Raw genomic sequence first — 17,203 nt, 5'->3', positions numbered from 1 at the left:
TTTTTAATTTAGCTGGATTATTGAATTTCTATTTACGCAATTTGTAAATATTTTTATATTGTATAGTTGGAATAATCATACAATCATGTTTTGGTATAATCTGGTCTTATTGCAAATGCAATAATATGTAGACATTTCTACCAGCTTGTAAATGCCAATGTTAGTAGACAAACAAAATTGGCATTATACAAAATATAGAAAATGAACACTTAATTATTTAACATATTTTTATTAGATAAAAATAATTAAATTTTTAATCAGCTTATTTATTTCAGATTTAATAAAAACATATTTATCAACATACAGTATTTGTTGTTTGTTTGTATTATTTTGTTAAAGTTCTAATAACAGAATTCATAAATCTTTTCAGTACAATATCCTTAGCCATTGATATAATTGTACATGCATGATAGCTAAATAAATATGCATTAAATTAAATTTAAAACTCTGAACTGTACAAGAAATTAAAACTCCCTGTAATGTAGTATTATCCTCAGTTATTGGTATAGCACCTAATCAAAAAAAATTTTCTCTTAAGCACTACGACCACAAAGCTTGAACTAGGTAGAAATTACGTCATTTCATATGCTATGTGAAAGAGATGTGTTTTCAGCAACTGTTTGAAGATGTCAATAGAGTTGGCATTCTTGACTGATTGAGGTACTGTAGACTTGTATGCATATTCATCTACAGTGTATCTAATATAAATTTTATAAATAATTTATATACAACTTGGGTTATGTCATGTTTCCATTTCTTCTGTTCCTTTGCAAAAATTTTCAATTTCTGAAATAATCAAGAAAATTGATTTACTATACATTATATACAAATATGTATGAAATATGATATTGATATTAACACGGCAATATCATTTTGGTTTGGTGTGGTTGACATGTTTGCTTACCAATCACAGGGTCATTGGTTCAAATCCTGTTGGAAAGTTGGTTTAAGCTCTGTCTACACTATCAAACTTTATGTGACAAAAAATGTGATGTGCCCATATATGGACTTATTACGATATTTAGGCATTTCAATACCATATTTGGGTACATCACACTTTTTTTTGGTCAAACTACTTTGATAGTGTAGACAGAGGTTCAGAGAACATGGGTTTCCCATCCTGTAACTGCATTGTAATAAAAGATAAAACTCACTTTGTATAATGTTTTTGTATGCCTCTGTAGCGGGCGAGTCTGGAACCTCCGTTAAAAATGATTTTCCTTCATCGCAACACTGGCCTAAAATATATAATATAAAAATAATTAATGCTCATGAGTTGAATTGGAAGATTATTTCAACAAATGGAATATTCTCTCTATTTAAACGAATATAAAACATTTATTATTTGTTTTACAACTCTACCATTCTAAAATAAAATTGTATTAAATTTATCCACTGCTTTCATATTTAATCGAATGCTAGGTTACTTTTGTAAAATTTAAATTCATACCTATTCTTGGATCCAACGGCAACTTTCCAAGAAAAGGAATTTTCATGTCTTCTGCCATTTTCTCACCGCCACCTGTGGTTGGCGGAAAAATCTGTGATTGGTTCTATATGAAATAAAAAATGTTTGTAAAATCAACATTACTTTTTAGCACACGAATGGATATATTAATTATTTCTTTAAGTTAAGTGAAACATAAAAAGGGAGCACTGAGGAGAGACAAAACTGTCAAATACAACTATTGCCAAAGGGCGTGTCTCTCTAACTCCAGACAAACAATACAAGCAAAATAAAAGAATTACAAACAATATACAATACATGTATGATTAATTAAAAAATTATTGTTTACTTAGCTACTTAAATATAAAAATAAAGGTATAAAAATATAGTGTAGAAAAATTTAAAATTTATTGCACATTTGATGTTTTAGATTTACTAGATTGGACACTAGCCTACTTATTACAATATTATTTAGGCCTAACAAAATCAATTTTAGTCTATAATTAGTCTTTGTATCAACTTGTGTTATGAGTAAAATGTTACCTTGCATTTGGGGCAAACAAAGCCGCTCATGTTCTCAACAACACCAATGATTGGTAGATTCACTTTACGACAAAAGTTAACTTCTTTGCGAACATCCATCAAGGACACTTCCTACAAAGACAGTGCATTTATTACAAGAACTTATTTTTGTACCGACACAGGTATAACCCTATAATAAGTCACACACATCCAGTTTGGTGGAGGATTTTATACCCTAGGATCCAAACATGTAGGTTTGATCAAAAATTTGCCAATGATGGTCTTCTCTCGTGTCAATACATCATATTAATTTATTATTTATATTAATGATCTTCTATAATTGACAATAAAGATGGAAATTGTCAGAAAAACACATTTTTAAGCTCTGTCTACACTATCAAACTTTGCGTGATGTGCCCATATATGGACATGATGATGTCATATCAATACCATATTTGGGCACATCACTACTATATCAAACTAGTTTGATAGTGTGGACATAGCTTTAAACTACTTGATTCCAAGTTAATACCTGTGGAGTAGTGATTAGCACAGCACCATCTACCCCAGCACCGCTCAGGTATTGCACAATGGATAGGTGCTCATCAGAGGTACCTGGAGGGGTGTCTACCACAAGGTAATCCAGCTCACCCCAATCTACATCACGGAGAAACTGCTTGATCAGGCCTAAAGAAGAAAAACAATTTTATTTGAATTTGCTATGATTATTAAGCTGTCTAGACTATTCAAGACATTTTTATTGGTCCACTTTAAATTGGAAATTTGTTTTGCTTGGCATAATTAAGACAATAAAACAACAAAGGAAACAGTAATTTAGCGGGTGAGTAGGATCTTTCATAATATTTTCAACTTTTTGTAAGATACACTTCTTGTAAATCAGTGAAGATGGCGTTAGATCTGCTTTAATGTTATGTTGTGCAATTTTACTATCAAACTAGTTTGACAAAAAAAGTGTGATGTGCCCAAATATTGCAGTGATATGCTTAAATATGGTAGTGATATGACATCATCATGTCCATGGGCACATCACATAAAATGTGATAGTGTAGACAGAACTTTAGATATTAAAAGGGAGGTGTTCATATAACTAGTGACAGTGTTGATAAAAGCACTGCACTACAAAATCTAATGCCACCTCCAAGAGCATAAATATGTCGATAAATAAAATGTTACCATTTTTCTTTGGTCCTCTCCATATAACAGCATCATCTGGACTATTTAGTAAAAATCCAACAGACATCACACCCAGATTATCCTCCACATACTACACAAAAAATAAATAAAATCAACTAACTATTGATAACTATTGTTTAAGGGATGTACTGTATATGTTCAAATAATTGATGATTAAACAGTATTATTACAATAGGTGACCAGCCAGAGCCGCTCTGATGGACTTGTTCACCGTCAACTCCCATGATGCGTGGTATAGATGGACCACAAATATCAACATCAAGAATGCCGACCTGTAGGATAAAAGCAAATAATTATTCTCTAATAATAGTCTCTAAAATGGTTCATTAATTGAATTTCTTTTTAACAATATGCCACATGACTATCAAGTGATTTTAATAGCCATTTTGCGCATATTCATGTTCTGAGAATGACTTTGCATAGTTGTGCAGTGCTTTGTGAAAACAAAAGTTTGTATATTATGGCAATGAATGCCTCCTCACCTGTGTGTCTTCCTTACTTGATATACCGTGCGCTAGGTGAGCTGTGAAGGTACTTTTGCCTACGCCACCTTTTCCTGATAAAACCAAAACCTTGTGTTTTACAGACGACATGCGTTCCTTGATCTCTTCCACAGCTTTTGGAAAATGAATTATACAAAAAACTTAAGTATTTTGGGTATCTTTTAATTTCATTTGGATAATAATCATGTTACCTGGGTCAGGTGATTTTGGAAGTCCGCTACCACACACATTTTGATTACACTAGTTATACACCATGGAATAGATGTGTCCATGATGCTATTAGACTATTGTACTTTCAACATTATTTGGATAATAATCATGTTACCTGGGTCAGGTGATTTTGGAAGTCCGCTACCACACACATTTTGATTACACTAGTTATACACCATGGAATAGATGTGTCCATGATGCTACTAGCCTATTGTACTTTCAACATTATTTAGATAATAACCATGTTACCTGGGTCAGGTGATTTTGGAAGTCCGCTAGCACACACATTTTGATTAGGACACCCTTCACAGGCTGACACTTTACCAGCCTCCTCACTCTTAACGCCAGGACAATCTAAAAACATTATGATAAAACGATCTTAAATCTGATGACTTGGTGGGCATAATATTTACGAGTAGAGAAACGATGTCAACACAGTTATGATTGGTCGGTTAAAATGCTTACAGATAATATATATATTTTTTTCTCCATTCATATACAATAAAAAGTAAATATCAGTTTGGTGGACGATCTGGATGGCTCAGTGGGGTAGTGATGAGACTATGGGGTTGCAGTATCGATATCTGCTTGACGATTTTTTTCTTAGTTTTTTTCAACCGATGTTTTTTTTTATATTTGAGAGAGATTACTTAGAGGGTTAGAATTAGTTATATTTACAAAATAGGTCGGCTATCTTTAACTTATTATATTTTAGGAACGACTTTATATTTAGGAAATAGATCGGTTATTTAGTAACAACTTTTTATATGTTAGTTTGATGGCTAATCTAACCACAACGCAGTTGTTTTCTAATGGCAAATGGGCATATTCAGCTCTATTTAGGCCCTGGCCTGGCCTGGCCTGACTGACGTTTTAATAAATATTATTAATATAAAAAAACAAAATAAGAATAAGCAAAGTCAACAAAAGGAACATTTTTACATTAAAAAAGAAAGTAAATTAAAAGAAATCACAGAATGAGCTAAAAGTGCGACTGCCAACACAATCCTCTCAAGTTAGTAAGTTAGGCCCGGTAAACTCTTCTTCGATCTACCATCATTGCCAGGAAGCCTGCTGCGCCTGGCTGGCTGAGCGAGAGAGAGCGTAGGCCTAGTTAGTAGTAGTAGGGTAAACAAGCTTCAGAAAGTATTAAATTAAATATGACAAACTGTTATATTTAGATTAAGAGTTGAGTATATTATTTTATCTTTTAATTATAAAATACGAAAGTTATAACCTACGTTCTGGAGCATTTTCTGGAACATCACTTTGATCTGTGTGGGCTGCCATTTTCTTTTCCAATTGATTTAATGAAAACAGCTTTAAAAACATCGATGATTGAATTGAAGAGATCAAAGACGCCGCGCCGCGCGTAGGCCTACTGTTATCATCATATGGGCCTAAAAGTTGGGTAGGCTGACTCATGTACTTAATTAGTTTTACGAAAAACAAAATATAATCATTTTTTTGTAATTTATCAGATAAATTATAAACATGCAGCACAATAATATATATATATCGGTTGTGTATGTGGCCTATATGTGGCCTATATAATACTGTATGATGTATGATGATTCTCTCAAATTTGTCTCATTGAATAAAATAAGACCAGTGATCTTTTGGATTTAGGTCGTGTGTACTTCTTTCTTTGTGTTTTTACTGGCAGTGTGTAAATTATTTTAAATTAAGACTCTGACCTTTACAGAGTGACCTACTTAATTTACTTATTCATACCAGTTTTATACAACACATTCACAAGGTGACGTGAATTTACAATTAGTAGTGGTTATTTCATACATACATCTGATGCTACCTTTGGCTAGGTACAGTAGGCTACAATTAATATGTATGCATAATGTTTTGTAGGCGCGCGTATGCGTCAACTTCTGAAAACAAAACTTACTTATTTTACATTATTAAATGTAGTTTTTAAAACCTTCGCAGTACATTTCTGATAATTAATGCATTGCCAGCCCAACTACACACCCCACCAAAAAAAAAACATCCCGCAAGTAGGCCTATCGATCCCTACGCACCAATTACTCCCCATCCCTACTACCGTTCCACCAAACACACTCAGGTGATTTTTTTTACCCAGTACAAATTCTAATTATGTTGATATCGGCTTGACAATATTCACCGTTTCGCCTCTAGTCCTCATAAATGCGCGATGGGGAAGAGGGTGGGCACTGGAGGGGGTGGGACGCAATGGGGTAGAGAGCCACATTGTAGGCCTACTTCCAACTCACTCATAACAAATTTATTTGAGTGGGTTTTTACTAATAAAACACCTTGACTTTATTGTTGATAAAAATTCGTTTGTGTATCGTAGATACACAATAACATAATATTAACAGATCCATGGTCAATAGTCTATATGTACATTGTAAAGACTTCTAATTAGTCTATTCTTTAAATTCTGTAAGTAGCAATTAAAAGATGGCCCGACACGATTACGTGGTTGATTCGATGAACCAAGGACGATCATTTTAGTTGTGGTTATCAGAGACATAACTATGAAATGAAATAGCATAATTAACGTTATTATATAGGTATTAAAACGGATTTGATAATGTTACTTAACCGTGAGAAAATTGGAAAGAATAAAGAATAAGTCTAATAAAGTGTAATAAATATTGTTAAATCTCTAAGTGAGCTGTGGTTTAATAGTTTAGTTCTTATCCTTCAAAATCAAGGCTTGGGTTCAAATCGTAGTGACTATTATGGTTGTACACGTGATGGTTCCTATTTGAAGATGAATAGGTATATTGTCGATCTCGCTGGGAAAAAAATGAATATGCCAATTTTATGATACAGGCCTAATAGTTATTTACTTTAGTTATTCACAATTACGAGAGAAAACAAATTATTATATGAAGAAAAACATTAATTTATCTGTCAGACAATGTTTTTTTTTGTTATTTTTCTACGTAAGTAAATAACTTTATTAAAATTACAAAATGGCCTATTCAAAGTATGATACTATTAATATTCATTTCTCATGTTCTTTTAAATGAGAACACATTAGGCCTATTATATTTGGGTTTGGTTCTTAGCACAACATGGTACCTTACCTTTCGCTGATCTTTTTAGGCATATGCATCATAAAGTTGATGAAAGTATCCTAAGGCCTCCGGTAGGCATATTTGTGAACAAGGATGAATCCTATTATAAACATAATTAGTAAGACCTCTATCTGTAAAACGTATTTATTAGTAAAGATACTTTCTATAGCTATGCCTCCCTAACCACCGTTATTTGCTAAGTCTGTCGCAATGGTCAAGGACACTCGATCCTATTAAAGGTTGGATCCCGTTTCCAGATAGAAGAAAGCAACTCTACACTGAAAGGAAAGAACGTGACAGGAGAAATATAAGGATTGGACAGATTTAGAAACCGGACCATCTTTTTCTAAGTTAAAGAGGCATTGATTGAAACAAATCCGGTACCAAATCCCCTTCCCCAACGGAACCAACTGTAGGCCTCACTCAGAAGTCTAATCAAACGCATATGAACGTGACAGGGAAACATCAGGATAAGACCAATTTAGAACCAGCACCGTACTTTGACAAGTCAAGAGGTTCTAGCAAAGTTTGCAATTTACGGTTACCGATAAAACTTGAACCGGAAATCCCCTTCCCCAACGGAACCAACTGTAGGCCTCACTCAGAAATATATCATACGTACATGAACGTGACAGGGGAACCACCAGGATAGACCAATTTAGAACCAGGACCGTACTTTGCCCCAAGTCAAGAGGCTCTAGTATTTGAAATTTACGGTTGGTGCAATGCCGATACGACTTGAACCGGAAATCCCCTTCCCCAACGGAACCAACTACACTGTTTGCTCAACGCACTAAAAGTAACTAGTAGCATACACAAATATCAGAGACCCACTTTCATTGTCAAGATACTTCGTGTAGGCCCATCAATTTAATACGAAAATCGGAAAATCCCCTTCCCTGACGGAACTACTGTACATTAGACACGGACGTCCACATACTTTTGGTAAATAAAGTTAACAACATCCTATAAGCGCCCCCATAACTGTATTGACTGTGAACTCGTGTATGACGTTCAGTGACGTCAAAAATGTCCAAAACAAACCATTCGATGATCTAATGTTTTGTGGTCGTTCCTAGTTCGAGTCCGGGTATCATCCCTTAAGTATTGTTTATTCTGATAGAAACACCACTCATCAGTGAATACAAACTTGACGCATGCAATTTATTAATTGATTGTTTTGCTAATTATGTGTTGTTTTCTTTAGAGTAATATCTGTTGATCTCTTGGAGGATTCTCAAAGAATGGAAGATCTTTGATCAAGGAGATCAGAGGCTTAAATCGCGATCGTCTACTTCTGTAGAATCCAACACCGCTCACAAACAACGTTAGCATTTATAATAATGAAAACCACCATCACAACAATTTAAGAACAGTAAAAGTACACTTTAGTCTACATAGAGTCACACACTTTAAATTTTACTCCAATTTTCTTAGAAAACATCTTATATCATGAAGTAAGTCTTTTACTTCTCTCAGTGTTTATTTAAACAAACACGAATTTCCGCATACACTTTTTTTAATAGGCCAAGTTTTCCAAATGTTTTAAAAACAACTGAATGTCAATTCATTGCATGCACACTCAAACTAGTCTGACAAAAAAGTGTGATGTGTCCAAATATGTTAGTGATGGTCAAATATGGTAGTTATATGACATCATCATGTCCATATATGGGCACATCACATTTTTTGTCACATAAAGTCTGATAGTGTAGGCAAGGATTAAGAGACAAAATGAATTAAACCTGTGAAAAGGCTCATGAGTTGAATTACAAATAAAGTATACACTTGATAGTACCAGTGTCGGATACAGAAATTAAATTTCTCGTATACAAATGAAAATATGCATCTGTTATGAGAATATTTGCTGTTTATTTAAACAGTAAGCACCTACCTACCCCGCCCGCCCCCAAATTGCAAAAGGTCCACATTTTATAGGGTCTTAAAATAAATCTGTAATGTTATATACATTATATTATGAAAATGGTCCAAAATAATGACTCTCCCATCAGCATCAAATTAACCCTCCCCCACCCCCTCCCCCTATTATTATACGTGATGATTGGACGCAGAAGAGTATAATAGTGTCAGTATCATTATTATCATTACGGACGGTACTGTTTACTTCAACATTAATTATTATCATTATTATTATGTTAATATTTTTAATCATTGTCAATATCATAATTATCGTATCACTATTATAATCATTATCATATCGTTCGTTTAAAAGACCAAACAAAGAGCGAATAAATACGAAGAAAGCAATGTAGTTAAAATGATGATTAAATGTTATTGCAGCTTATCTCATCAATGAATTTATTTCTGATGTTTATGGATGTTTTTTTTTTACAGTTGTTAATTTCGTGAAAATAATTTTAAAACAGGTCTTTCTCTAATTATATTAGAACAATGGTAAGGTGCCTATAAATGCAACATTATATATTTTATGTCATGTGTCAACGACGACTGCGCAACATAGCGTCCGGTTCTTTGTTCTATTATCTAAAAACAATACGATACTATCTGTCCAGTATCATAGGCAAATTCTGTAATACAGTGTCACATGTTAAAGTTAGGTTAGATACAGGCGTCTAATATGTGTAATACAGCTGTAATACAGCGTACTTTATATCATATTATGATATAAAGTACGCTGTATTACAGAATTTCCCACGATACTGGACAAAATGATAGATACAGTACCGACAATCGGCTAAATATCCGGTCTTTCTATTTTAGTACCAAAAGGTTCATTTATTTATTTTTTTCTCTTTTTTTCTCTTTTGTGGGGATTTCACCCACTTTTATTTCTTGTATAAAAATGCATATTTAATTTGATATAAAATATATATTTTATCGTAATATTTAAACATAAGTTTATTCTGATACATTCAGTTAAATGATACGGTACTGAATCCATGTTTTTTTGTTTGTGGACAATTGATTGTTTGTGTTGCAACCGTACGGTTTTAACTATTATGTGTAATTAAACATTTCAATAAATAAATAAATAGTAGAAATAAGCACAAGTGTAGGGCGCTTGATTCTAAATGAAAGATACACTGTACGAATATGAATAGCTATACTTTTTCGTTTTAACAATTAATGTTTTGTGTTGCAACCTTACGGTTTTAAAACTATTGTAGAATCATTGAACTTTAGGGCCTACTAATGTGTTAAGAAATAAATGTTTTAGACTGCTTAAAGTAGGAAGTATATTGTGTATGATGAGTGCAGGGTATACAATCACGTTGAATGCTTTACAACACAAGGGCCACGCTTATAAGAATATGAATGAATATTGCTGATGACAAATCACAGATTCGTGACGTATGACGCATGTGCTCAGTCACAAGTGATTTCATTGGTTTAATCTGTTCAACGCTCCGCCCACCTTCTTATACGAAAACTATTTAATGGCCTTATAATCGCGATATAATTATGCTTTGGCTAATATTACACATTTTGCTTACCGTTATATTTTCTAATAGAGTAACCATTGCTTTTTAATGTGTGGTAGATGTTGTTTCAATTTTGAATGATATTTTTGTCTAGCAGTGTATGCAACAGTGTACGTAACGCCTACTGTTTCTCAATCCAAACGAAGCATTCGGTACTTCAGCAAACTTTTGGGTACGATTCCAAGAGACACTTATTCATCTTAAAACATTTTTGTTTGTAATATCGGAAATTGTGACGTGTAGCTTTTGTGAATTCGTACCACTTATATATGTATACTTCTCATAGTAAATCTTGAAGTTGTTGAATATCGTTTTGTACACACTTGAGGGGCTTAGAAACTTCCAATCTAACGTCATGACCGACTCGCAGTATTTGAAAGAAAACTTTGAGAATAAGCCGCCTTTACAGTCTTGCTTCCAGTCAGCTCACAACTTCGGAGGGATGATGGACGCACCGTGTTCGTCGTATTTGTCTGACGGAGCGTCGCAATCACTCCAATATATGGCAGCGTTAGAAAAAGACTTTTCGACACCAAGTGGTGCTGACTATTTCTACAATGGCGAGAATGAGCACAAATCAAGTTCGTGCACATCGTTTGAAAGTCAACTAGACGGCTCGCAAACGTACGGCTGCCGAAGGTCTACAAACGAAAAACGAGATCGTATAAACGAACGAGAACGGGAACGCATGCACCAACTGTGTGACGCGTTTGAGCGATTACGAGGCGTGCTTCCGTACAAGAAAGCTAAAAAGGGTCCAAATAGACAAAAGCTATCTAAAATTTCGACGCTTCTTCTTGCGCAAAACTACATAAAAACCCTAGAGGATCTGCTGCATAGCAATCAAGAATATGATGTGCCGCAGTTACCGGCAAATCACAACTCAATCGGAGATTTTCTCGGCAATGCGATGTTGACCATGACGACACCAGATACATACACGCAACAGAATCAGTACAACTACTATCCAACTCAACAATCAGAGCACCATACTTTTCCGTATGTATAGTGTGCGTGCAGAAGTGAGTAGAACTCTTTTAAAATAGGTAGACTGGAGCTATAGAATATTTGCACGGAAGAGAGACTCACTTTGATGTACAAATGACTTTTTAGCTGTGCTAAAATATTAAACACTTTATTGGGGAAAACGGGAATAGAACTCTTTAAAATGGTTAAGATTTGAACTGATCATAAAAGAAACTCAATATTTAAAAATGAACTCATATTAGCTGTGCTAATAAGTTTACTGACTTTTGTTTTAAAGCGAATTAATATATGTATATAATACAGTACAATGGTACATAAAAAGACAGTGCTTTATTTTTATGACGCAAGTAGTTCTACCATGTTATTTTTGTCGCTGGTAGTTTCGCTGTGTTTTATTGCTAAGCTAACTCGTAGGAACCACCGATAGAAGATAACAGCTATACAAACAAAGAAGAACCGGAAAAAATGAAAAGAAACTAAAATAGATAAACTTCAATTTAGAAAGATAGAAATGTAAATTTTATGACGTAAACATTTTGGACTTTCTGGTAAAGCTGATAAAATATTTTAAAGTAAAATTTAAAAAATAAATAACTCATTGATAATGAAACCTTGCAATGATGCCTTGATTGTTGTTGCATCTATTTAAATGTAGTTTTATATTAAACGTCGAAACAGTTTTGTTTTCTATTTTCAGCAAATTCACTTAAGACCGAAACCTACTTTAATTGGTTTAAAATTAAATTCTAACAATGTTATCAATGTTATGCAGTAAACACTTTTTTTCTAAATTACTGCAGTAGGCCTATCATACTTTCTTGCAGTTGAAACTCGTATTAGAAGATTCATTTATTAATAAATAATAACTTCTAATCAGATTTGAACCCACGACTTGCTTACAGTTAGGCTTGGCCAGGGACTTATTTATGAAGAAAATTCCATCTATGATCGAATTGGAATTTATTAAAAATGTTATAATGAGTGCACTGTTATTCCAAATTTATTGATTATGAATTATGTATAGTTTGTTATTTTGTTCTACTCAGTACTTTTCTTAGTGCTTATAGAACCCTGGGAGTAGGCTAAGTTTGAGAAAAACACTTTGAATGTAGTATGCGGACATAGGCCCTTACGTTCCAGGAATCACCAGTCTTGGCATATCTGTGTGGGCGAGCTCAAGTACATTTTGTCGGTCGACATTTATACATTTTACCAAAAGAAATTAATATTTTGTCTTCCAGTAAACACATATAATAATAGTAAAATGTTATTTTGTGGTAATAATTTGTACTGAAGCGATATTGGTGATAAATAAAAAGAAATATATATATTTAAAAATATGTTACATTGTTGTGTTTTTCTTTTAGATTTGTATATTGTTGAATTATAATTGCACAATTGATATGTTGAGCTGAGGTTGAGAGAGTAAGCCTGGGAAAGAGGTGTGAGTGCAATGACACGAGACCACGAAGCCATTTCACTACTCCTTTTAAAACTATTTACCTTATAGGCTGAAGCTAAGGCCTAAATAAGACTGTGGATGAAATGCCAAACGTGTTTACTGAATTGCATACATTCATACTTCAGTTTGTTCCAAATGTATTAACATGTCCTGGCTACAATTATTAATGATATGAAACAATATAATATAATACATTTCTTTATTTGTCCAAAACATGCCATGATTGATTTAAGTATCAACTGGACAAAAAACCATATTATTATTATATATGCCCGGATGCCTATATCACAGATCCTCATTAAGCATGCGGGTCAACACAGGTCAAAAATTGTAGGCCTACAAGCTAGGCTGTCCTATACTGATCCAAGTCCGAAATTAGCACGACACTGATTCCTCTTTTTATCCACCTATCTTAACGTATCTATAGTCAAAAGGCTACATATCTTACATTTCATAATTGTAGCCTACATTTTGACTCGGGATGCGCGAGAGTCTACATTTTGGTAACAAGGCCATATACGTGGCTGCAGCCGCGTGCACAAATTTGAGTTAGTGTTTACCAACCGACCGACCAACCGACCGACCGACCGACATAGTGAGCTGTAGAGTCGCGTTTGCACGCGACTAAAAACTCTCTGTCTACACTATCAAACTAGTTTGACAAAAAAAAGTGTAATGAGCCAAAATATGGTAGTGATATGCTCAAATATGGTAGTGATATGACATCATCGTGTCCATATATGGGCACATCATATTTTTAGCCACAAAAGTTTGATAGTGTAGACAGAGCTTAACATAATGTGAATCATTGTCCAATGTTCCTTTCTAAAAAAATACCAAGAGAGAAACCATTCATTGGATGTGACCGTTCATATAAAAAATAAATTGAAATATCTCGTACACAATGGAATGTAAAGAATTGTATTTAGCAATCTTATGAAACACAAACAATGACATATTATTTTTGTCTTCATTATTATTGGGTAAAAAAACAAAATCCGACGGTAAAATGAAAGAGTTCAATGCTGAGAAAAACTTCCTATAAATAATCTAGACAAATAAGATAACAATTAGTATTAAACTTTTCCATTTATACTCAATTACTTGACCTTTCTCATTATCATTCTTGAAAACCACAAGAAAGACCGTCATTCGTTGATTATACACAATTGTGACCCGATCCTTGCTCAGGTATTACATTAAAACCATAAAAATGTATTGTCCCCTTAAACATTTAACATTTTTTGGCTGAATATGTCATTTTAATGTCACATAATAGTTATCCACTTTGATCAAAAAACTAAACAAATATTTACCTGAAAAAACTGGATTTTTGGTTGAATTTAACCATTTATTATGTTATTTTATAAGTGAAAACATAATTTTGTTTTGCTTTTTTTTTCTACGGAAGTGATTAACTTTATTAAAACTACAAAATAACCTATTTAAAGTCTGATTTAATTAATCTTTATTTTTCTTGTTTTTGGGGGACAATATCTTTTAAAAAATACCGTAATTCTGTTGATTTAATATGGACTACGATATGCAATCTGGGTACCATATCTTATTCCCAATATAACAGGATTATACCTATATACCACTATGGTACAGAAACAGAAAATGGACGGAATCATGTCTTTTAATATCGGGATGACCAGGATTTATAGATTTAAAGATAAAATTGTTAATAATACTAATGGTTGAATTTTACGTCATCAAGACCATCTAATTTTTTAAATTCTAAAATTGAATTTTTATCTCTTTTTTCATATCTATTTTTGTTCAACTTTTAATTTGATTTTGCTGCTACAATTATATTTCGCAACTGTTCATTTTCATGTGTAAACATTTTGAATAATAGGTGGGCCACATATATCACTATGCTATGGAGAGAGCGCTTGTACGTTTTGTACTATTATTGCACAAATCCATATACAGATGGGGTATCAAAATATCGGAAGAGCTCTATTTTTTGTTCAACTTTTAATTTGTTTTTCTGCTACTTCGAAATGTTCCCTTCATTTTCATGTGTGAACATTTGAATATATGGGTGGGTCACGTAATATCACTATGCTATGGAGAGAGCGTATTGTTATTAATTTAGTTATAAACAATATTATTATTGCACAAATCCATCTACAGATGGAGTATAAAAATTAATGCTCCTGGGGTAAATTACATTTGAAAATCCGAACACTTATCGTATATTCATTCATTTAAAGCATTGTCAACTATGTACACAAGACAACAAGAAAAATACACATAAAATGGAGTTAAATGTTATAAAACTGCAATAAAACAATAAAAAGCAGAAAGCGTGAGTTAAAATATTGAAAAATTACATTCATAAAAGATTATAGTAAATTACGTTTAAAATGGTATAAAAATACAATAAAAATTGAATGTATACAATATTATAGTAAAATACGTTCAAAATGTATAAAATTACATTAAAACTCGAATGTATACACGAAAATGTTGAATTGATTTGGCAATATAAGATTTTGACCAGGATAGCCCAAAATAAAACCAATTTATTAATTTCCGTTGGGGTCCTGAAAAAAAAACTATATTATAATATAATAGAATAGATAATATTAAATAAAAAATGAATAATATTCGGCTCATAGGGCCTACCTCCAATTTCCGTGAAGAATTATGAACGTAGGCCTACGTGCACGTTGCAGGTGACCTATTATCACCATCTTCCTGGTGATCTACTTGTTATTATGATTTAGAAGAATAACACAAAATAAGCAGGCCTTTAACAATTAAGTTCATAATAATACAAATCATATCGTATAGAATATATATGTGTATATATATAACCACACCTGTGGTTATCTTAACGTAATCTTATATAATTGTTAAGTTAGATGATATAATTGTTCATTTATTATGAGAGTTATTCATTCATTATTATAAAGACCGATGATTTGTTTTATTTTATCTACTTGGTCACTTGACCTCAAAGAAACCTGTAATGCCTTGGTCCACGCCTGTTCTTCACTGCAGTTAATATCCACGTCCCCACCTATGCAGCAGTTAACGACCTATATTGCTATTTGACTACAGAGCTAAAGATACTGTAACTATAATTCATTTCTATATACTAATTGCTGAGACCCTCACACTACTAAGTCTGTATACTTTCGAATTACAGAAATTATTATAGGTCTACTATTTTTATTTTAAAAAAAGCATAAAACATAAAAATGAATAAAATATATACAGTATACTTTGTAAAATTAAATTACGATATGTCTTATGTTATTATTTAGCAGCGTTACGTTGCTATCAATTCTCAACAGCACTTAGGCCTATTGTTGCGTGTTTTATTTAAATTTAGCCTTATAATTTAAAATCGACTTTCAAAATATAATTAGGTAAGGATTTTTGAATGCATGTTACTTCCATAGCAATAATAGATATATATATATAAAACCATGGACCTCTAAATTAGATCCATAACTCATGGAGAAATAAGTTAAGTCAACTTTCGCATCTCTCTCAACTTCATTTGTGAATTCCTACTATTTACTTGATTTCAACTCCCGCACGCGTAAACAAAAACTTCACACCTAAAAGGGCTCATTACTATCAAATTAACAAACAACTCAATGACCATACTGTGTAAAAAAGACAAACAATGCCACAAGACAAACAGATCGAATCCCAATTCAATCGTATAATTGCCCAATTATGATCTACCTGTCTCTCATCAAGTGTCCACGCGTGCGTGTCCACCTGTAAAAACTTCCAAATAAAAACATAACATAATTCCAATGCAGTAGCAGCAATATGTTGAAGATCAACAATTGCTCCTTCAGCCTATTGTTGTGGCCATCTTTCATCTAGGCCTACCTCTTGAGCCTCATACAAATTATTGTAACCACATCGGAAGGCCTTGGGTCCGCAACAAAAGTCTCACCTTGGATAACTCCACTCTTCCAGAATTCTTTCAATCTTCAAGATGTCCTACTCACTGTCGACATTACTCAACATTACCCCTTCACTAAAGAGACACGTGGTTAATTTGTTTTTAGCGATACATAAGTGTCTTTGTCGCTTTACCGATGCACAACGTACCTGGGGCATTCCTCTACATGAATTTCTATGCACTTTTGAAACAGTGGCACACTTCTTTAAAAAAGGTGCAACCAGATTAATTAAGATAAAAAGTAAACAAAAAGTTTAGTTGTAGGATCGAGTAAACTTTATATTGAACGTCGCTTTCAGCGCGATACGTTGTCATATTTACAATTTTAAAAAAGAGACAATTTTCAAGAATATATCATAAAACAACGAACTACAACTAAACTAAACAA

At 33.0% G+C, this 17,203-nt stretch overlaps 2 protein-coding genes across 3 annotated transcripts; one reads left to right on the top strand and one right to left on the bottom strand.

Annotated features, from left to right (window-relative positions):
* Positions 1-172: 172 nt before the first annotated feature.
* LOC144841496 (cytosolic Fe-S cluster assembly factor nubp1-A-like) lies at positions 173-5,189 on the bottom strand. 2 transcript variants are annotated; one of them, XM_078697850.1, is made up of 10 exons: positions 5,139-5,189; positions 4,147-4,251; positions 3,667-3,800; positions 3,355-3,456; positions 3,164-3,254; positions 2,502-2,656; positions 1,991-2,101; positions 1,451-1,553; positions 1,155-1,238; positions 173-786 (listed from the first exon to the last, which is right to left on the bottom strand). In XM_078697850.1, exons 1-10 carry the CDS (start codon positions 5,185-5,187, stop codon positions 743-745), a joined length of 978 nt encoding a protein of 325 aa, XP_078553976.1. In that variant the 5' UTR covers positions 5,188-5,189; the 3' UTR covers positions 173-742. The 2 variants fall into 2 exon arrangements, with proteins under 2 accessions (XP_078553976.1, XP_078553977.1); XM_078697851.1 differs by lacking the exons at positions 4,147-4,251; positions 5,139-5,189 and adding an exon at positions 3,879-3,899.
* Positions 5,190-10,424: 5,235 nt separating this feature from the next.
* On the top strand, positions 10,425-12,715 carry LOC144840524 (uncharacterized). The gene has a single exon (XM_078696359.1). The coding sequence runs from the start codon at positions 10,782-10,784 to the stop codon at positions 11,433-11,435; it is 654 nt and encodes a 217-aa protein (XP_078552485.1). The 5' UTR covers positions 10,425-10,781; the 3' UTR covers positions 11,436-12,715.
* The last annotated feature ends 4,488 nt before the right edge of the window (positions 12,716-17,203 follow it).

This window comes from Antedon bifida, chromosome 4 (genome assembly GCF_963402885.1).
Source record: "Antedon bifida chromosome 4, ecAntBifi1.1, whole genome shotgun sequence".
Lineage (NCBI taxonomy): Eukaryota > Metazoa > Echinodermata > Crinoidea > Comatulida > Antedonidae > Antedon > Antedon bifida.
This window is presented reverse-complemented; position numbering and strand designations above follow the sequence as displayed.

Bases quoted from the DNA above. Each gene is read 5' to 3' on its own strand.
- LOC144840524 (XM_078696359.1), top strand. From the start codon at position 10,782: ATGACCGACTCGCAGTATTTGAAAGAAAACTTTGAGAATAAGCCGCCT.
- LOC144841496 (XM_078697850.1), bottom strand. From the start codon at position 5,187: ATGGCAGCCCACACAGATCAAAGTGATGTTCCAGAAAATGCTCCAGAA. The intron at 3,457-3,666 runs GTGAGGAGGCAT...TTTATCCTACAG, and splicing joins CAAGTAAGGAAGACACACAG to GTCGGCATTCTTGATGTTGA. The intron at 2,657-3,163 runs GTAACATTTTAT...TTTCTTCTTTAG, and splicing joins GAGAGGACCAAAGAAAAATG to GCCTGATCAAGCAGTTTCTC.